The 22,652-nt window shown below is 35.4% G+C and overlaps 1 protein-coding gene across 2 annotated transcripts in view; it reads left to right on the top strand.

Annotated features, from left to right (window-relative positions):
- Positions 1-21,793, top strand: part of Slc35f5 (solute carrier family 35 member F5) — a 35,829-nt gene extending 14,036 nt beyond the window's left edge. For both annotated transcript variants that reach the window (XM_048345609.1, XM_048345610.1), the window contains exons 8-16: positions 3,460-3,541; positions 5,331-5,418; positions 7,965-8,029; positions 8,910-9,014; positions 11,501-11,660; positions 12,960-13,050; positions 15,560-15,714; positions 16,707-16,800; positions 20,936-21,793. In XM_048345609.1, the coding sequence (XP_048201566.1) occupies positions 3,460-3,541; positions 5,331-5,418; positions 7,965-8,029; positions 8,910-9,014; positions 11,501-11,660; positions 12,960-13,050; positions 15,560-15,714; positions 16,707-16,782 (822 nt within the window). In that variant the 3' untranslated portion in view covers positions 16,783-16,800; positions 20,936-21,793. The remainder of the gene's footprint in view (positions 1-3,459; positions 3,542-5,330; positions 5,419-7,964; positions 8,030-8,909; positions 9,015-11,500; positions 11,661-12,959; positions 13,051-15,559; positions 15,715-16,706; positions 16,801-20,935) is intronic.
- Positions 21,794-22,652: the final 859 nt, after the last annotated feature.

Genomic DNA, 22,652 nt, shown 5'->3' with positions numbered 1-22,652 from the left:
CTTCCCCTATTTGTTGTGCCCCTGGGACTATATTCAGGAAGTTCCTTCCTGTGCCTATAAGTTCTAGTGTCTTTCCTACTCTGTCCTTCAGTAGTTTCAAGGATTCAGGTTTGATATTGAGGTCCTTGATCCATTTTGAGTTGATCTTGGTGCATGGTGATAGGCTTGGGTTTACTTTGAGTTTTCTGCATATGGCTGCCCAGTTCTCCCAGCACAAGTAGTTGAAGAGGCTATGTTTATTCTATTGTATGTCTTTAGCTCCTTTGTCGAATATCAGCTGACTGTAAGAGTGCGGTTTTAATTCTGGATCTTCAATTCTAATCTATTTATTTGTTGAATGGTCTTTCTATTTTCAATCAGATTTATCTCTTCTTTAATCTTTGTGATCTCTCGCCTCCTAGTCATTTTAGATTCGATCATTTCTTGTTTCTCCAGTTGTTTTAGTTTCATTGTGAGGTTATTCACCTGCTCTGCTTCCATTCTTTTAATGTGAGTGCTGAGGGCAATGATCTTGCCCCTCAGTACTGCCTTAGCTGTGTCCCATAGGTTTCTTTGTGATGTATTTTCATTGTCATTGTGGCTTATGAATTCGTTGATTTCATCTTTAATTTGGTCTGTGGCCCAAGTGTTGGATAACAGTGTGGGGTTTAGCCTCCGAGAATGTGTATAGCCTCTGTGGTAACTGTTGTTATTGAGGGTTACCTTTAATCCACTGTTGTCAGATATAATACATGGGATGACGTCAATACTTTTGTATTTGCTGAGGTTCTTTGTGTGGGCTATGACATGGTCTATTTTGGAGTATGATCCATGGGCTGCTAAGAAGAAGGTGTATTGGGTCTCTGTAGGGTGGAAGATTCTGTATAGATCTGTCAGATCCATTTAGGATATGGTGTTACTTAGGTCCTCAGCTCCCTTGCTAATCCTCTGGGTGTTGGATCTGTCTCTTGGAGTGAGTGGGGTATTAAAGTCACCCACTATGATTGTGTTTGGGTCTATCTTGTTCTGTAGTTCTGTGAGAATTTGCTTGACATAGGTAGGGCCTCTTTTGTTTGGTGAGTATACATTTATCACCGTGATGTCTTGATTCTGGATTTTTCCTAACACTGACTTTTCCAAGAATACCTTTTATATATCTAAAGGGAATGAAGTCAGTATACTAGTTCTTCAGCTATAAGTAGAGTGTAGCTCTTTTTGTCATGTATATTTGATACTATATATCTCAACAATTTCTACCTCGTTTTCTTATTAAATAGGCAAATGAAATGATCTAGGATGTCAGAGGTCTGTAGCTTATAATCAGTTTTCTAGAGTTTTTTTTTTTTTTTTGGCCAGTCCTGGGCCTTGGACTCAGGGCCTGAGTACTATCCCTGGCTTCCTTCTGCTCAAGGCTAACAATCTGCCACTTGAGCCACAGTGCCACTTCTGGTCGTGTTTTTTTTTTTTTTTCTTCTATATATGTGGTGCTGGGGAATCGAACCCAGGGCTTCATGTATACGAGGCAAGCACTCTTGCCACTAGGCCATATTCCCAGCCCTTTTCTAGAGTTTTTATTCTGGCTCTAACCCTGATATCAAATGGAGACTGCTCTATTCTTAGCTATCTGCTGCCTTTTAGTGATGTATCAAAGTACACTTACAGTGAGATTGTTTTTTGGCATAAAAATACTGATAACCATCCTAATTTAACAAAGTTGTAAGATAGATCAAGAGATTCTCTTAATAGAAACAAGTCTTTCTTCAGAGGAATAACTTCTACAGGCAAACTGTTTAAGTATCAGAGATAGCAAAAGCTGTTAGATTTGCAGTTATTTTAGTTGATCCAGCAATGCACTTCTTAGAATATAATTTTGTGACATTCATGTATTTATATATCAGATACATGGATTGGGATGTTTATAGTAGCATTGTTTGAAAATAGTGACTTATCAGTGAAAGTAAATGAACTTTGGGAACATGCACATATGCCACACTTTATCAGAGATATATTTTTCATTCTCCAGTTCAGAGTAGGCACATGATTGAGAATATGAAAATGTTCTACCATGGATTGGCAGAAGAAAAGAAAGAAGAAAAAAGTCCTTATAATTAGAAAACTGCTTTCACCATATCCAAAGTTATGAGAACTGTTTGGATTGTATGGCCAGATGAAGTGCCAGGAAATAGTCCCAGTTAGCCAGTACATTCAGCTTTCAAAGTATACACCTAAATGACTGTTTTTGCTGGGGTATTTGGATATTTTTGAGGCAGAGTCTCCATCCAGACTACCAGGTTGGCTTCAGTTTTCAGTTTTTCTGCCTTCGTCTCCTGAGTGCTAGGATTATAAGTGTTCAACACATATCTAACCTCAGTATAGCTTTTTATGTGTCACTCTAGATGTCTAGATGTTGTGGAGATGTCTATCTCCATTAACATCATCTAGCTTGAGTTCTTTTTTTTTTTTTTTTTTTTTGCCAGTCCTGGTGCTTGAACTCAGTGCCTGAGCACTGTCCCTGGCTTCTTTTTGCTCAAGGCTAGCACTCTGCCACTTGAGCCACAGCGCCACTTCTGGCTTTTTTCTATATATGTGGTACTGAGGAATCGAACCCAGGGCTTCATGTATAGGAGACGAGCATTCTTCCACTAGGCCATATTCCCAGCCCCTAGCTTGAGTTCTTACTGTGCTATTCATCTGTATATATTTTAATGTTAGAGAATTTAACTATATTTAAATATGACTTAGATGAGATTAATAGTTGCCTAGCAGTGATTATACAAAACACTTTCAAAATTGATTTAATATTCAATTCTACTCTCCCTTAAAAATTCTAATTTTTTTAGCAACTTTTTGTCTCTCCACTACTTGAACCACAGCTCCACTTTTGGCTTTTGATGTTCATTGAAGATAAGAGCCTCAAGGATTTCCCTATCTGGACTGGCTTCAAATATCAGTCCTCAGATCTCACTCTCCTGAGTAGCTAGAATTACGGGTGTTTGCCACTGGTTCCTGGTTGCCTTGTTTTTTTCTTATTTCACTTATTTTAATTTTTTTCATTTTTCATTTATTGTTAAAGTGATATACAGAGGGGTTATAGTTTCATATGTAAGGCAGTTTGTACATTTCTTATCCAACTTATTACCTCCTCCCTCATTTCCCCTGCCTCCCCCTACCTATTTCCCACCCCTCCCCATGAGTTGTACAGTTGGTTTACACCATATAGTTTTGTAAGTATTGCTGTTGTATGGGTTTGTCTTTTTATCCTTTGTCTCTCTGTTTCTTAAGGGAAATTAGATAGCAAGATCTTAAGGTCTAGTTATAAACATTTTTCTCTATGGGGCAGGTGATATTTTAATATGCAGTAAGTTTTAAGGTCTCTCTTGATAGTGCTTTTTAAGAGGAGCAGTTAAAAATAGGAAACTATAAATTGTAATAACATATGAACATGTCTTTAATTATATGTCTTTGTTTCTTTTTCTTCAGTGGTTTTTGGCAAATCTGTCCTATCAAGAAGCACTTTCAGACACACAGGTTGCTATAGTTAATATTTTGTCTTCAACTTCTGGTAAGAAATTTGACTTCAAAATCTGAGTTGTAAATTGATGTACTTCTAGTATGTATGTGTGTGCATGCACGTGCATGTGTGTGTATATACACACATACACACACGCATACATGTATCTAATATTTTGTTATAAGTCATCACAGTAGTTCTTCATGTACATTAATATATTATATCTGCTTCTTAATATTTATAATTTCTATCCTTAGCTTTGTGCTATTTATGTGCAAATATTTTGCAGTGGCTTCCTTTTTATTTTTTTTTTCAAATTTTTATTATCAAACTGATGTACAGAGAGGTTACAGTTTCATACGTTAGGCATTGGATACATTTCTTGTACTGTTTGTTACCTTGTCCCTCATGCCTCCCTCTCTCCCCCCCTTTCCCTCCCCCCCCCCCGAGGTGTTCAGTTCACTTACACCAAACAGTTTTGCAAGTATTGCTTTTGTAGTTGTTTCTCGTTTTTTACCCTGTGTCTCTCAAATTTGGTATTCCCTTTCAATTTCCTACTTCCAATACCAGTAAACACGGTTTCCAATATACTCAGATAAGATTACAGAGATAGTGTAGGTACAACCACAGGAAGGTGATACAAGAACGTCATCAATAATAGAAACTACACCCAAAGAAACATGGACTCTATGGCCTCCCTTATTGGGAATAATTAGTACAGGTTTAGGCAAGCCATAGCAGAGCATCACAAGGCCCAATAGCTATACCCTTATGAACACATAAGATGATGCTAAGTTAAATGAACTCCATGTTATGGAAACAATTGTTATATCACAGTTGTAACTACTTTCAACGTCCTATGTGTATGTGTAGTGGCTTCCTTTTTATACTGTAGTTGTTTTACCCTGCACATCCTTTTTTTTGTTTGTTTTGAGATAAGGTCTCCCCATATACCAGGCTGGCCTTGAACTCATGAATTTCCTGCTTCTACTTTTCTAGTGTTGAGATTACAGGCCTGTGTTACTACAGCTATCTTAGATTTTTTTTGTGAATTAGATTAACTGATGATTAAACTTGGGGCTTCACACTTTACTTATATCATTATTCTTTTGTTTTTCTTAATTTTTCAGCTTCTCATGCTTTTTCTGAGGCTTGTGTCAGACTATAGTTTTCTCACCTCCACCTCCTGAATAATTGTGATTACCTGTGTTGGAACTGCCATGCTTGGCTTGTTTTTGAGATGGTTTCACTATTTACGTGGGTTGGCTTCAAACCATGGTTCTCCCTTCCCCCACTTCTTGCCCATTAATAGAAATTGAACACAATTTACACTTGCTATGCAAGCATTCTACCATTGACTTGTGCCCTCAACTGCACATTATTCTCTTCAGAGATCTTTTCCTAGACCTTTTGGCTAAATTCAATTGCTTATTTCAGAACTATAATTTGCCCTATGGTAGGTATTTCTTATTTTAAGATTGAATCACCATCCAAATCTGGAAGATTAAAGGAAGTATTTTTTGAAGCTATAAAAATAGCAATAGCACACAGGCTTGATTTTGATGAGGTCACAGTATTACTTTGAATGCTTAGTTTATTAGTTTAAAAATAATAGGCCTGCATTTGTTCTCTATTGTTGAAATAAACATGGTTTAGTCTAGAGACTGTCTTTTAAGTATGCTCTTTGAACATTTCAGCCTCCATATTATTCTTAGTTGTTTGAAAGTAAAATACTAATTAAAAAGTTAAGTATATAATTAATATTCACAATAGAGTTGGGAGTTAAGTAGTGGGGGCAATATTTAGGCTTGTGTACTTTATTTCCTTTTTTTTCTCATAGGTCTTTTTACATTAATCCTTGCTGCAGTGTTTCCAAGTAACAGTGGAGATAGGTTTACTCTCTCTAAACTATTAGCTGTGATTTTAAGGTAAGTGTAAGCTAGGTACTCTGCTGAAAATATATTGCAAATAATTCTAGTCCTGATGCAGGATAGTTTATTTTGTAAGTTAATACAGCCCCCCTCCAAAGAAAGAGAGAAAGAAAGAAACAGGAAAGAAATAGGAAGGAAGGAAGCAAGGAAGGAGGGAGAGAAGGAGTGAGGGAGGGAAGGAAAGAAGGAAGGAAAAAAGAAAAGAGGCTTTCAATAGACCTTGTACTCCTTGGCCTTGAATCAGTTTACTAAACTTTTTGGGGCGAGGGAACAGGAATGAAGGACTCAGCACAGCTGTGTTCCCATTCCTGGAGTTGTGGGCTTCCTAAGTATGCACTGATAATCACATTTAACTTAATGTGCCCACTGTATCATCATACCTTCTCAAAGGTCTATTTCCTTTCCTAAGACAAGTTCCCCTTTCTGCTTTGGTTTTGAATTGTCCTTATCCTTATGGAAGTCGTGTGTAAATAGTATTCAAAAAAGATGTTTTGACAAAATTGTTATTTATGTGAGAGGAAAAAGAAGTTAGAAATTAAAGAAGATAAGAAGGAAAAGCTTTTTTTCATTTGTTTTTAAAATCTGTCAGCTGGGTCTAAATAAGAGCTCTATTCTTTGTACTTAGGCAATTTTAAGCAGATCATGTTATCTGCTTAGTAGTCTTGAAGTTTGGTGCAATGTATATATAAAGTGATCATCATAGCAATTTGTATTTGGCTAACAGAGAATTGCTTTTCTCTTCTAGATATAAGGAGAAGTTGGCCTAGGTAGCCTCAGTGAATCCTCTGGTTGATCAATTTACTCTTTAGACTTTTTATAACCACTAAGAATTTATTCTTTTTCACATTTGGCTAGTGTCTTAGCCATGCATATTTCTGTTCTACAAAGATAAAATGTGTTTACTTTAGAGGAACAAGTGAGGTTTAGTTCAGCTTTATTTAGAATATATGCTAGTTTTCTATTTAGCATTGTTTAATAAAGATTTGATAAAGAAAAGAATGGATATAAAATGCTGAACTTACAAGAATCTTATTCCTTATTAAAGAAATTCTAGAACAGGAATTAGAAACACTAAGATGGGCCATCTTCATTTTTTTATAAATAAAGTTTTATTGGAAGACAGCCATTTGATTTCATATTGCCTATGGCCACAGTAACAGAGTTGAATTATATGTTCTTTAAAATACTGTATTAAGCATTGTTTAATACATGTTTTGAACTGGCTTTAAACAATGAGATTGAATTTATGAGATTGTACAAAGTATGTGACATAGTAGTAGTGTGAAGGAAATCTGATGAGCTAAGAAATCTCATTTTATCATCTAAAATCCAATCCCAACACTCCTTCTATTTGTAGTAGTTTTGAGAGCATGGGAAAGTTTTTTTATTTGTTTGTTTGTTTTTAGCTCTTCCTATTTCTATATCTGAAGTTGAGGATAATTAAGAACTATCATTCCCTTGCAATGGCATCATTCCAAAAGGGAAAACATAAATGTGTTTTCCTACTCCTCTCCTACTGCCATCCTCATCTTTTGATCAGTAGATGAAAGAATTACACTAAATTAAAAAAATTTAAAATGAACAGTATTTCATTTGATTGACAGAATATATACATAATTTATAAGATTCTTAAAAATGAATTCTTTGAAGACAAAGTCCATATCCATCTTCTTCACTGGTGTAATAATGCTTTGCTTACACTGGATGCTCATAAGTAACAGTTGAATGAACAAATGATCTCAGATTTCTTGACATTCTTAATCTAGCCTTATTTTTTAATTCACTAAAATCATGGGATTAATGGATCCCCATGAATATTTCAGGATAGTTTTAATGTTGATTTAGGTTTTATCAACAAACAGTACCAGGTACATTTCTAGGTTTATGTGGGCTTTCATTTATTTATACTTCCAAAATAAATATTGACAGAAGAATGACAATGTAACATTACTTTTCCATAATTTGAAAGACAGGATAGCTATTAGAATAGTTGGGCAGTGCAGTTAGGTTGCTTGTTTTCCAGTCATAGCTAGTTGAGTTACTTCACCTTTTGGACATTAATTTCTCTTGTAAAGTAGAAATGGCAACAGGTAATACCTTCCTTATAGAGGAATGCCACACTTTTTTTTTTTTTTTTTGGCTAGCTTTGGGGTGCTTAAACTCAGGGTCTGGGCACTGTCTCTGAGCTTCTTTTGCTCAAGGATAGCACCCTACCATTTGAGCCACAGCGCTACTTCTGGCTTTTTCTGTTTAGGGTACTGAGGAATTGAACCCAGAGCTTCATGCATGGTTGGCAAGCACTCTACCACTAAGCCACATTCCCAGCCCAATGTTGCACGTATTATGAGGACTAAATGTACTAGCTAAGACAAACTTAGTGCTATACTGTGTTGATAGTGTCATTAGCTGTTAATAGAATCACTAAATTCATTTTCAGTTTTACCCAAAGTTGAGATTGCTTCTCAGTCACTTATAATTTACTACTGTGTGATTAGTCTTTTAGGACTTCAGTGTTTCTCATGAGTAATGACTTATTCTTGTAGCATTGGTGGTATTGTGCTGGTAAACTTGTCGGGGTCTGAAAAGTCTGCTGGAAGAAATACAATAGGTCAGTAACCAACTCACAGAGCAGTTTTGTATGTATAAAACAATATGTGTATTTGTTTTGTGTGAATAAAATTAACAGTTTTTCCTTTTCTTGAGTTTCTTTTCAAAATACTTAAAAATAGTTTTAATGAAACATTGCCTTTTGAATAATTGATGAGTATAGTCACTTTTTAGAATAATATTTCTTAGTTGTTTTTGAAAGCTTACCTAAATGCTGTAAGTGAGTTAATGAAGAGAACACATTTTAGAACATTTGTAAGTATAAATTATAATTGAAACAATATGACACTTGCCAAAATAAAGCCACTAGAAAATGAAGTAACAACATATTTAACCATAGCAAATGCAAATCATCTAAAACAGAAGACAAGGAGGTTGAGCATTCAGCAGAAAAGAAAGAGGGTTCTTAGTGGGACACATGGGGCTTGACACAGCCTTGGGATGGATGGCAGTGCTGATGGACATGGATCAAAAATGACACATGGGAATGGGAAAAACAAGCTTAGAGATGGAAAGCAGTTTTTATTTAATCAGCAGCTTAGAGAGCGAAAGCAGTTTTTGTTAAATTGGATAATCTCCAGTGTCAGAATTGTTTATGGGGAGAAAAATAAGAAATACGCATTTTAAAATTAAAATCAAAGTGTTAGCCATCTGTGTTTTATTGTTATATGTAAGTGCTTTGTTATTTAATAGATGCTTTTTTATTTGTTTGTTTACATGTTAAATTCCTCTTTATATTATTGGAGGGCCTGAATGGGGTGGGTTATTCCTCATCTTTTCATCTTCGTGTACTTATTTTTGGAATTAGTATCTGATACATGATTAGATTTCCAATAAGTATATTTTGAATTATTTAATGAATGGATGCTTTATATCATTAGGTTCCATTTGGTCCCTCGCTGGAGCCATGCTATATGCTGTTTATATTGTTATGATTAAGAGAAAAGTAGACAGAGAAGATAAGTTGGATATTCCGATGTTTTTTGGTAAGAATATGTTTAACTTATGAGGCTGTTTACTTTCAACTCATGGGGTTTTTTTTTTGCAATTTGGAGGCTTAGGAAAGTTTTTCATCCATGTGTATGATTTTCTTAAAAACAAAGAACATTTTGAAGGTTATAAAGTTCATTCTCAATGCTTGTGTCGTAGGCTGTCTTATGTTGGTGTAGATATATAAGGGAGCACATAATACCTTCCGGCAAGGTCAAATAAGCAGCTTCACCTAACATCTTTTTTTTTTTATCAGTATTTTCAGCTTATGAATCAGAGAGATTCTGTAATTGGTATGCCAGTTTTATGCTACTGCAAGCATGAGAGTTTATCTGCTGTATTCTATATTTGCCTCTGCTAAATTGGTGGAAGCATAGGATTGGGAAAACTACCCCCCAGATGATATGTACTTATTTTCACCAAAATTTGTGGGCCATTCAAAGGCTTCCCATTTGCACTTTATCATTTAAGTCTCATTCTTTTATAACAGATTTTCAAATTACCAAAATACATTTTTCCTGACATCAATTCTTAGGTCTAAGCAATGAAACATATGATATGATTTTCAAACTTTTCTTAGCCTAAAATCAATTTGGTCAGGACTTTGGAATAGATGTAGAATAGCAAACAACTGGCTTATTGGCAAGGTATTCCAAAAACTCTTATTGGCAAGGTATTCCAAAAACTATCTGAACATAAATAAAGAAGCCTGTAGAGGGAGTGTAGAGTGCAGCTGGCAGAGCATCTCCAGACCTGAACTCTCACAGTTTTGGCATCTTTTATCAGGTATTCATCTGATACATAAGATACTGGATGAGCTGAGTGGCTTCCAGAGTCTGACTTAGGGACTGTGGAGAGTCACAGGAAGACTAGAGAAGGTGGAGTTGCAGAAGGTCTTAGAATCCTTTACTGTTTCCACCAGGATGTTTTTTTTTTTCTTCAAATTTTTATTATCAAACTGATGTACAGAGAGGTTACAGTTTCATACATTAGGCATTGGATACATTTCTTTTTTTTAAGTTTTTATTATCAAACTGATGTACAGAGAGGTTACAGTTTCATACATTAGGCATTGGATACATTTCTTGTACTGTTTTGTTACCGTGTCCCTCATACCCCTTCCCTCCTCCCCCTTTCCCTTCCCCCCCTGAGGTGTTCAGTTCACTTACACCAAACAGTTTTGCAAGTATTGCTTTTGTAGTTGTTTGTCTTTTTTTTACCCTGTGTCTCTCAATTTTGGTATTCCCTTTCAATGTCCTAGTTCTAATACCAGTATACACGGTTTCCAATATACTCAGATAAGATTACAGAGATAGTGTAGGTACAACCATAGTAAGTCCACCAGAATGTTTTTTGGGGGACTTTTTCCATTACATTTAGTTCATTGAGAGACAGTGTAAATACTTAATACTTAGTGGATTAACAAAAATAAGATATTTGAAAATCAGACTGATCACTTAAGTTCCCTTTAAATACAGGATTTGGAAAAAAGACAATTCTAATGTTATCTTACTTCTAGACTCATAGAACATTCCATTTGGAATAGCTTTTCTATGTTTTATATAAACAGCTGTGTTAGTATCCCTGTTAAGACTTAATGAGGCATCTTAAATACTGGCTTACTGTTTAGGTGATATATTTAGGTGAAATAGAAAATATATGTATATATACTGTCATTTTTTTAAAGGAAAGTGCTATAGTTATCTATAGCTTTACAGTTACCTGTATATAACTATGTATAACAATAAATATAATAATGGCCAACTTTACTAAGCACCTTGTATGTTCTAGTCACTATTTTTATAAATGTTTAGTTTATTCTTACCTGTAACCTAATTAGGTATTATTTTGTATTTATAGAATGGAGAACTAAGGCTTCCAAGAGGTTCTGTGTCTTACGTAATGTTCACAGTACCTGTAAAGCAGCATGGGGATTGGAACCCAAGGCAGACTGCAAAGCACAATGTAGCCTCTTACAAGTAATCAGTCTGTACTTAGTGCATATGTTGAATAGATGTTTATGTATGTATGTTATCTCTCCCACTGCCTTAGGCACTCTCAAGAACTTGATCTTTAAAAACTTCTTCCAATATTCTTATTCCTAGTACAGCTGCTTCAAATGAGTGGGATCAGAACACAAGCCATCTAATTCTTCATAAGTAATTTAGGCTGAACACACAGTTAGACACCTACCAGCTAATTCTTTAAGTTACCGACTTTGTTTTAAGTGATTTATTCCACAGTAGTTTCCTCCCATACAGTGTGGATAGTTGAACCTAAAAGTCAATGATCATTCCATTTTTTAATGCTGTGTTTTTCTATTGTTGAGCTGTTGGTAATACTAACTAAACAATGTAAGTTCCAGTGAAGGAAACCTGGTGGAACCCTTTGCACAAAATGTAATTTTTAAATTACAGAGTTAAAAGTTTGAAAGATTTGCAATAAGTCACAATTTTAACTTTTATCTCTTCTACATATATAGGTTTTGTGGGTCTGTTTAATCTGCTGCTGTTATGGCCGGGTTTCTTTTTACTTCATTATACTGGATTTGAGGACTTCGAGTTTCCCAATAAAGTAGTATTAATGTGCATTATCATTAATGGCCTTATTGGAACAGTTCTCTCAGAGTTCTTGTGGTTGTGGTATGTACTACTTATTCTCTTACGATTTATTGATTACTGATATTTGCATAGTTTGTGTTTTTGTTTGTCGTGACTTTTGATGGCCCCATCCTGTACTTTTTACTTCCACATGCACAGACACTCATAATGGATATATTAACTACCTTAGAGTAAAGGCTTTGTTTTTAACTCTTGAGTATCCAGTGTAAAGGTAGGAAACACAAAACCCAAATTGATTAAAAGAACTGAGAGTGTCTCAAGTAGAAGGGACTCAAAAATGCCTGTTGAATAAATGAATGAATATACATATATGTATGACTAAATACGTTCTAAATTTGTGAAAGTGTCTTTAATATATTAATCTTTATAAAGGGATTTCTGTATTTTCTATAATATTTTACTTTAAACAAGGTTACATGTGGAGTGTTAGGCAAAGTATAGTAGAATCACTGATAGTGTTAAAAATAAAATGAGCCAAGCGCTGGTGGCTTACACCTGTAATCCTAGCTACTCAGAAAGCTGAGATCTGAGGATCATGGTTCAAAATCAGCATGGGCAGGAAAGTCTGTGAGATTTTTATCTCTAATTAACTACCAGAAAACCAAAAGTTACACTGTGGCTCAAAGTGATAGAGTGCTAGGCTTGAGCAAAAAAGAGTTTAGGGAAATAAATAAAATGCATTGCTTAAATTCAGATAAGGTAGATATTAGAAAAATGGAAATCAAGAAAATATGCTTCAAAATATTAAGTTCTGGGGGCTGGGGATGTGGCCTAGTGGCTGGCAAGAGTGCTTGCCTCGTATACATGAGGCCCTGGGTTCGATTCCCCAGCACCACATATACAGAAAATGGCCAGAAGTGGCGCTGTGGCTCAAGTGGAAGAGTGCTAGCCTTGAGCGGGAAGAAGCCAGGGACAATGCTCAGGCCCTGAGTCCAAGCCCCAGGACTGGCCAAAAAAAAAAAAAATTAAGTTCTGTCTTTAAGCTAAATGAAAAAATATATTATTTCATGATATATATAAACATATATATAAATAAATGATTGAAATAACTAATACATTGAATAGTTGTAAACAACTCTCAAAAACAGAATAAAATTCTTTGAACTTTTTTATACTTACATACTTGTATTTTGACACTTGAAGCTAAACTTTGGAATCATCTTAATAACTATTATTTTTGTGTCTTGGCCCATCTTTAAAAATTTTTTTGATTCTCTTAAGCCTTTAATATAGAATTGGAAGTCTGTACTTAATGTTTCTCTTTTATAGTTATTATGTAGAAAATTATGCGTCCTTTCTCTTTCTCCTCTCTCTTTTTAGGGGCTGCTTTCTTACCTCATCATTGATAGGCACACTTGCACTAAGCCTCACAATACCTCTGTCTATAATAGCAGACATGTGTATGCAAAAGGTAAGATAAACTGTTTTGTTAGAGACTTCACGTATAGCATTAAAACAGACATAATGAAGGTTAAATTATACAAATAAGTAATATTTGATGTCTTATTTCCAGATTATAATCTGTACTTTTCAGTTAAGGGCAATATCTTTTATTTTGTTCTTTATAGTGTTTGTTTGATTGTTTTCCATATGTCTGGTGTGGGTCATTGTGTAGAACAGGCGATATATTTTGCTACCAAGTGGTAGCATTTTTGGCATTTCTGATTAGGTTCAGAGATTCCTTATCATTTTGTTAGTATTACTGTGTTAGCCTGATTATCTGTGATAATTACTAGCATTGGTGATAATTACTAGCAAAAGAACTGAGAGTGTGTCTCAGCTAGAGGGAACTCAAAAACGCCTGTTGAATGAATGAATGAACACACATATATGTATGATTAAATATTAGTGTTCTAAATTTGTGAAAGTGTCTTTAATATACTAATCTTTATAAAGGATTTCTGTATTTTCTATAATATTTTACTTCAACTAAACAAGATTACATGTGGATTGAAATGTAGAGTTTTGATAGAAACACTGATAGTGTTAAAAATAAAACGAGTCAGGGGCTGGGGATATGGCCTAGTGGCAAGAGTGCCTGCCTCATATACATGAGGCCCTGGGTTCGATTCCCCAGCACCACATATACAGAAAATGGCCAGAAGTGGCGCTGTGGCTCAAGTGGCAGAGTGCTAGCCTTGAGCAAAAAGAAGCCAGGGACAGTGCTCAGGCCCTGAGTCCAAGCCCCAGGACTGACCAAAAAAAAAAAAATAATAATAATAAAACGAGTCAGGCACTGGTGGCTCACACCTGTAATCCTAGCTTCTCAGGAGGCTTAGCTTTGGGATTTTGGATCAGAGCCAAACTGTGCAGAAAAGTCCACAAGATTCTCTACTTAACTAGCAAGAAGCCAGGCTGGAGATACCGCTCAAAGTGGTAGAGCTCCAGCTGAGCAAACAGAACAAGTTCAAAGCACTTAAGTTAAGTCTGATCCATGGGAAAAAAAAAACAAACATGTGCTGCTGTGTCTAGATTATTAAATATACTGGTAAGCATTCCAAGAGAAAGAAAACTTTATGATTTGTCATTAATTTGATAACTATATGAAGATGTTTTCTTTTTTTGTGTGTGTGTGTGCCAGTTCTGAGCTTAAACTCAGGGTTTTGTTGGGTGGCTTGAGCTTTTTTGCTCAAGGCTAAGGGTTTTTTGCTTTACCACTTGAACCACAGCTTCATGTCCAGCCTTCTGGTCCCATGAACTCTCAGTCCTTAGACCTCAGCTTTCTGAGTAGCTAGGATTACAGGTCTTAGCCACTGACCCTCAGCAGCCTCTTTCCCCAACTAAAACAGTCACTAAATGGGGTAATAGATGTTTTCCACCAGAGGAGCCTTGCCCAAGGTGCTAAGATTTATTGTCCCTTTTTAGCTCTCAAAAAGGGAAGACATTTTATCTTTCCCATTAAAAGATAGTTGTATTATATCATACCATTTCGGTTTTTTTTTTTTTTTTCCCTGCCTGTCCTGGAGCTTGCACTCTGGGTTTGAGCACTTCTTTTGCTCAAGACTAGAGCTCCCACTTGAGTTACAGTGCCTCGTCTGGCTTTTTCTGAGTAGTTTTTTGGAGATAAGAGTCTCACAGATCTACCAGCCTGGGCTGGCTTTGAGCTGCAATCCTCAAATCTAAGCCTCTTAAGTAGTTAGGATTACAGGTGTGAGCCACCAGCACCCAGCTCATCGTGTGTGTGTGTGTGTGTGTGTGTGTGTGTGTGTGTGTGTGTTGGCCCAAGCACCCAGCTCATCGTGTGTGTGTGTGTGTGTGTGTGTGTGTGTGTGTGTGTGTGTGTGTTGGCCCCAGCCCTGGGCACTGTCTCAGAGCTTTTTTGCTTAAGGTTAGTGAGTATTCTATCACTTTGAACCACAGCTCCACTTCTGAATTTTTTGTGGTTAATTGGAGTAAGAGACTCATAGACTTTGCTGTCTGAGCTGGCTTTGAACCATGATCCTTAGATCTCAGACTCCTGAGTAGCTAGAACTACAGGTATGAGCCACCAGTACCTGGCACATGTAAAAGTTTTGATATATGAATGTACCAGAATCAAGAAATCCACTTGAGAATAGTTAATAACCACAAAGGAGGAAATGGGCAGCATAGTACACACAACAAAGGTTTCATTGTAGATATCACTACTTTTAATGTGCTCGACCTAATAAATGCTAAGTATGCCTTTTTGACTTCTCTTTAGAACATTTTCCAAGCAAGAAGTATTGTTATTGGTAATTTAGGCAAATGGAATTTTAAGATACAATTATAACTCCTTGTATTTAATCATAATAATATATATAATATCAGTGTTCAGTGCTAACATCTTGGTGTTTTAACATATTCCTGCTAGTTTTCATAGATGCAAAACTTACATTAAAGGGAAAATTATTGCTTTAATGATTGTTTTGAGAATTTATTTTATTTTTTTTTGTTTTTAGGTGCAGTTTTCTTGGTTATTTTTTGCAGGAGCTGTCCCTGTATTTTTTTCATTTTTTATTGTAACTCTCCTATGTCATTATAATAATTGGGATCCTGTGATGGTAGGAATCAGAAGAATTTTTGCCTTTATATGCAGGAAACATCGAATTCAGAGGTAGGCTCAGTTTCTATATAGATTCTTTTTTTGAAAAAAATGTTCATAAAGAATTGTCAAGCAAACAGAAGCATATGCTGACCAGGCTTTTAGGGATTTTTGTGAGGATTTTTTGAATCAATCATGGTTTATCTGTGTTGTTACAGAGAAAAATAATAGGTTTAGATCCTTTAGGTAATAGGATACTTTTTTCATTGCTAATATTAGGAAAAAAAAGTGTCATGATTGACAGGTAAAACCAAAGCGCTTACTATTTTTCTATTATGAATTTAACTGTGAAAACCTTCGGTGGTTTGAAAACAATTAGTCTAATGTTGCCTCAGGTTTTCTCTTTTCGATGACTTTTTCTAGGATAAGTTAATTGTACAAAATGTTTTCATTATATCTACATACATGAATATAATGTACTTGATCTAAGTCACCTCATCTGTATTACTCTTCCTTAATTCTCTTCTTTTGATCAGTTTTTAGTGGATTTCATCATTATATATATATATATATATATTTCTATCATATGTACCCTCTATCAACCTCTCCTATCCTCCTGCTAGTCCTTCTTCCAAGTAATCCTCTTTCTGCATTCATGCCATATCACCACCACCATCATCATCATTATTATTTCCAGATTATGAACAAAAACATATGATATTTGTCTTTCTGAGTATGGCTTATTTCTCACCATGATGAGTCTCAATTACAACCATTTTCCTACAAATTATTTATTTCATTCTTCTTTATTGCTGAGTTGAACCTTTATTTTGTGCTGCTTTTTAAATCCATCATTGATTCAATTGTTGTGTACTTAAGATTATTCTATAGTTTGGTCTTTTTAAAATTTCTTCTTTTTGAAGGAGAAAGCTTTATACCACTAGACTAGTTCTACTCACTAGCTATATTGGTTCATGATCTTTGGTTCGTGAAATAGATCATTTTTGGGTTTCCCATCAGCTCTAAAACTTTTCTTAACTGTTACTTTTTTTCCCCCCTTCAAGAGTTCCAGAAGATAGTGAACAGTGTGAGAGTCTCATTCCTATGCATGGTGTTTCTCAGGAGGATGGAGCTAGTTAGCTGTTGTCCATAGTCCAGGTTTGTATGTGAGCCTGCATCAGTGTTGCATAACATTCTTATTGTAAAATTCAAACACTGAATTGATTGTCCATAAGTGATCAAGAGCTGTATAGCCCAAAGGCAGTGTAGTTTCTGAACTCAAACCTGCCTGGATTACAGTTCTCTGGTTACTTCTTCTGTTGGCCGGGAGGTACTTGATTCTTAACCTATTTATTTCTCACTTTTCTTGTTTGTGAAATTACCATAGAACCATTCAGGCACTATCATAGAACTACCCTGGTAAGGTAGTTAGTGGTATTTAACATTTCAGATTATGTACAGAAGTGCCTGACTCTAGAAGGTGTGAACTCTTTATTTTTATTTGTTTTAAGGCTTATCATTTTATTTAATGATATGCTGTAGAAAAATATTTTTTCTCTGATTACAAAGTAAAGAAGCTGCAGTGTTTTAGCATATCCAGTTTTTTCTCTGTGTTATAGTGTGTGTGTGTGTGTGTGTGTGTGTATGTGTATGTGTGACACTGGGAACACTTGATATCTCAGGAACATAATTCCATGTTTTAAATTTTAAGATAGTATATAAGAAATATTATTCTTCATTTCTTAAGAGGAAAGAAAGACCATATGACATTTAATGTGGTTTGCTAATGACCTCTTTCTGTGATATCTTTAGGCAATTTCTGTATAACTCCTACCAACTTTTTACACTCATTTTAGCCTTGAAGCCTAATTTTCATTATCTTCATGGTAAATTTGCCTCTAATCCAAGGCTAATTACATTGGCATTATATTTTTCTTTGGTGAATTGTTTTGTAATACAGTTTTTATTGCTGTAATACTTATTCATACACATGGTTTGAACTCCAGCTCTGTACGAATTTGTATACAAAGAGCTATTCTTGTCCTGCTCTGCACTTTGTTGTCCATCTTGCTTTTGTTCTTTTCCCACCCTGTGGAAGCCAGTGTAAACTCTTTGCTGAAGCTTTTGGTATTTGCCTCCCTGCCTCTTCCTCATCTCTTTACATATCAAATCTATACTTCTGTTTCTTGACTTTTTAGTTTTAGGCATCTTCAGTTGACTTGTTCACAAAGATACATAAGGATCTGTACTCATTACATGTGCTTACTTCCCAACCCCAAATCATTCCTGTGATTCCATCATTCCTGTAAAGTTTATAAGTAATTCTATATAGATCTATATTTGGGGTTTACATTTCTGTGACTGAATAAGTGCTAATTATGACTGAATCATCTGGGATTCAGCCTAATATTTCCCCATATGGAAGGCTCCTCTCATATCCTATATAGAGAATAAGCCTCAAATCTTCTGGAAGAGACACCTGACAAACTCTGAAAAGTAAGGTAAGGGCATCTGCATGCTTAGCTTTGGTTTTTCTATATTTGGTACCAGTTTTCCTGTTTTGGGTTATTTTTCACCTCTCCTTATAGAGTTACCAACTTTTTTTATTGCTAGCTAAGGGTTGACTGCTATTTGTAGTCTCTCTATTCTTCTCTTTGTCCGTGTGTTTTGTTCCTTTTAAGAAATCTTCGCCATGTGTGAGTGGCACATGCCCCTATACCTACCTATTCAGGAGGCTGAGATATGAAGATCTCAGTTTGAAGACAGCCTATACACAGGAGGTCTGTGTGACTCTGTCTCCAATTAACCAGCAAAAATGCTGGACTGGAGGCATGGATCAAATAGGAGAGTGCCAACTATAAGTGAAAAAGCCAAGTGCGAACATGAGATCCTGAGTTCCAGTGCCAGAATTGGCATTCTAAAGAGTGAGAGAAAGAAAAACCTTTTGCCTTTTTAGTGAGGCTTTGAGGAAGAAGTGGAACTATGTTGATTTGCTGTCTTTAAGTTAAAAACAGCAACCACCATAATTTATGAACTGTCTTCCCATGGTATGCGTTCTTCCCTTAGTCACACTCATGCCCCTTCTGGCCATGAGTGAGTAGTTTGGGAGGTGAACCTGGATCAAAGGAGATTTCAAAAACTGGACAAGATGGAGAGCAGTAGAGTACTACAGAATATGGCAGGTTGGGCAGGAGGCTGTGTCTCTATAGAATTAATGGTGAAATAGAATATACCAGGAACAAGGGCTGGGGATATGGCCTAGTGGCAAGAGTGCTTGCCTCGTATACATGAGGACCTGGGTTCAATTCCCCAGCACCACATATACAGAAAATGGCCAGAAGTGGCGCTGTGGCTCAAGTGGCAGAGTGCTAGCCTTGAGCAAAAAGAAGCCAGGGACAGTGCTCAGGCCCTGAGTCCAAGCCCCAGGACTAGCCAAAAAAAAAAAAAAAAAAAAAGAATATACCAGGAACAAAGTTAATTGATCATACATAAACTTTTCAAACATTGTTTTCAAACATTTGGATGATTGTTCAAGGATTGATATGTCCACTTATGTGTACAGTGAGTCTTGATGAGACTCACTTTTTCCATCCCTACCAGTAACATCAAGTTTCCCACTTCTTTTTCCACATATGTTCCTTGAGTATTGTGGCTATTTTTGTCCACCATTCCCTCTTCTATTTGTCTGTCCCCTTCCACTCAGTCTCCCTTATCAAAACATGCTTCAGCTTCCTGGTATTCATTTTGTTAAAACTCTCTATTAATTGTTCAAAGGATTTACATTGTGAATTTTTCTGTAGTTATTATACTTCAGTCAGTTTGGTTATATAGAATATGCATGTATCCCTGTGTATGTTTACTTTGGAGGTTGTATTTTGGGTCTAAAATCCACATATAAGGAGAAACATGCATACTTTGTCTTTCTAAACCTGGTTTACTTCACTTGGTATGTTTTGCTTTTCCAGGCCCATCTGTTTTCTTGCAAGTGACATAATTTCATTCTTCCTGATGGCTGAATAAGATTATTCTATTTTGTGTGTGTGTGTGTGTGTGTGTGTGTGTGTGTGTGTGTGTGTTGGTGTATGTATGTATAAATGATATGTATGTATAAATAAAATTTGATGTATATATCATATGGCACATATATATCATATATATTGTGATATGTATATCACATTCATTCATTGTAGGACATATGAGTTGCTTCCCAAAGCTTGGCTACAGTGAGTAGTGTTGCCATGAATATGGAAGTTTAAGTGCATTTATTGTGTCCCTCTTGCAGTCTTTTGGGTAAACGCCCAGTAGTGGAATTATTGTATCATAGGGTAATTGTAGGATTCGTGGTTTTTTTTGTGTGTGTGTTTTTTTTAGAGGAATCTCCATATTGATGTCCACAGTGGCTGAACTAATTTACATTCTCACCAGTACTGTGTTAAGATTCCTTCTTCCCTGCATCCTCACCAACCTTTGTTGTTGTGTACATTTTTATGACAGTCATTTTGACTAGAATAAGACAAAATCTCAATTTTGGTTTGCTTTATAATTGTTTTATATTCAGGAACATTTCTTCATGTATTGAGCATTTCTTCATATATTTATTGGCCATTTTTACTATGTCGTCTGAGAAGTGTCTTGTTTAGCTCCTTTGTCCATTTATTGATTATGTAGGGTTTTAGTTTTTTTACATTTATTTTATACTCTGATTATTAGATTCTTGTCAACTGTACAGCTGACAAAGATCTTTTCTTATTCTATTGGCTCTCCTTTGTGACAATGTCCTTTGCTGTGCAGAAGCTTTTTAGCATTATACAATCCTATTTATCGATTCTTTCTCCTATTTGTTGGGCTTCTTAAATTCTGTTGAGGATATTTATACCCATGCCAGTAAGTTGTAATGTTTTCCTTACATTTTCCTGTAGTATTTTCAGGGGTTCAGGTTTTATGTTAAGGTCTTTGGTCCATTTTGAATTGATATTGGTGAGAGATAGTGGTCCATTTCAGTCTTCTTTCTGTGGACATGGCTTTTCCAGCACCGCTTGTTGAGGGGGTGATCCTTTCTCCAGTGCTGATGTACAGTATTTAGGTGGTGTTGATGTCAGCCTTTGTCATTGCTATGGAATCTCTATCCTGAGTTCTTAACACCTCCATTTCAAGAATATAGTTATTAATTATATACGTCCATCATATGTGTTCAATATTAAGATAATTTGCTTTTTAAAACTATAAGCTCTAGAAAATTTAAAAGATCAAAATTATAATGAATACTTATTTTATTTGCTTTCTTGTTTTTTAGCTTGATGACGGAACATTACACAGCGAAGAGACAATCTGGCAAGATTTTGTAGAAAAATGTTTCAGTGCCTAGTCTGAAAAATAACAGTTTCAGTTCTTTGAAACTCTAAAATATATTTTCCTCATGTCTTTTTTCTTCATTTTCACAATGAAGTACTTTGCTATATAGCTATGAGCATATCACTGCAGTTATAGAAAGTTCCAATCCACAGTCCATTGAAATGACCAACCTGCCTTACATATCTCAAGGAATTCAGTTGATGAAATCATTTAAACTAATCAAGGAATAAAATCCTAATGTTTGAAAGACTTTATTTTCACATACATGTTAAATGTTGGACTATATTATATTTCAAAGAAATCATGTAAGTGTGTAGATCAGTATTTTTGACAGGCAAAAAATACTCAAATAAGCTGCCTGTAGTAGGTATGGATTACAGTTTGCGTTTTGTGGAATATTGCAAAATCACTACACAGAAAAAAATGTTTTAACTTGAGTGACACTGTGTTCATTGAGATTTGCTGGAATTTTAAAGAGAATATGTGAGAAAAGATGTGGTATCCTACACTACGTATACTGTATTATTCTTTCATAGCATTAGGTGCCTTGTCTTTTAAAAATGTAATAAACCATGACAAAATTTTAAAGGGGATGTAATGTAAAATGAAAAGTGATGTATTTCTAAAGGTTGTATTGATAAGTTTAATTGATAAAGCTCTGTTTAATTTAGAGTTTTAAAGAAATATTCTCTTCAATTAAGAAATTTTCATAATGGAATGATTTAAATTGAAGTGAAAAGAGTATTATTAAAATAAAATGTTTATATATGTATTTGTGTATTAAACATGTATCAAGTAATTTTGTATTTTTTCACATATAAATGTGTCAAATTACTCTTGAATTGAATGCTTCTTTAAATAATTTTAGTTTTCATAAGTAAATTTTTAGTAATTAAAATATAAAACCAAAGAAAGGAGGGGCTTTATTTAAAAAATGCATTTGAACCAGATTCTGGTAGCTCATGCCTGTAATCTTAGCTACTCAGGTGACTGAGGTCTGAGGCTCATGGTTTGAAGCCAGCCCAGATGGGAAAGGCCATGAGACTTTTATCTCCAATAAACTACTCAGAAAAAGGTGGAAGTGGTGCTATGGCTTAAATGATATAGTGCTAGTCTTGAGTAAAAGAATCCTGAATTCAAACCCCAGGACCAGAGTGGCACCAAAAAACAAAAAAATGCATTTGAATTTTTATTGTACTGAGACTAAATTAGGTATAAAGTATTTGTAATATGGCTCCTAAATTTGGGTCTTGTGTGTATCTAGTGGTGCCTTTGCCCCGTGGCCTTGTGCTCTTACCGAGCCTATGTCCCAGGGCCCACTGGCTTTTAATTCATCATGATCCAGTCCCTTTGCAAGTTTTGTGAGAATGGTTGTCTCACAATTTTATTAGTAAGTCTGGGCTTTAAAAATTCTCTCTGTGCGGCCCTGCTTCAATTTATTCTGTTCCCATTCTTCAAGTTGCTTTGGTGTTAACTATAAGTCTAAAATGAAGTTTAGCCATCTTTATATTATGTTGATTTAAAGATTGCCTAATAAGGAATGAAAAATTTAAAATAGCTGGATTCTCATTTGGTACCATCAGGGGTGTGTGTGTGTGTGTGTGTGTGTGTGTGTGTGTGTGTGTGTGTGTGTACGCTAATCTTGGAGCTTGAACTCA

The sequence above is a fragment of the Perognathus longimembris genome, chromosome 4 (assembly GCF_023159225.1).
Source record: "Perognathus longimembris pacificus isolate PPM17 chromosome 4, ASM2315922v1, whole genome shotgun sequence".
In the NCBI taxonomy this organism is placed as follows: domain Eukaryota; kingdom Metazoa; phylum Chordata; class Mammalia; order Rodentia; family Heteromyidae; genus Perognathus; species Perognathus longimembris.
Note: the sequence above shows the minus strand (reverse complement) of the source record. Positions and strands in the feature narration are given on the sequence as shown.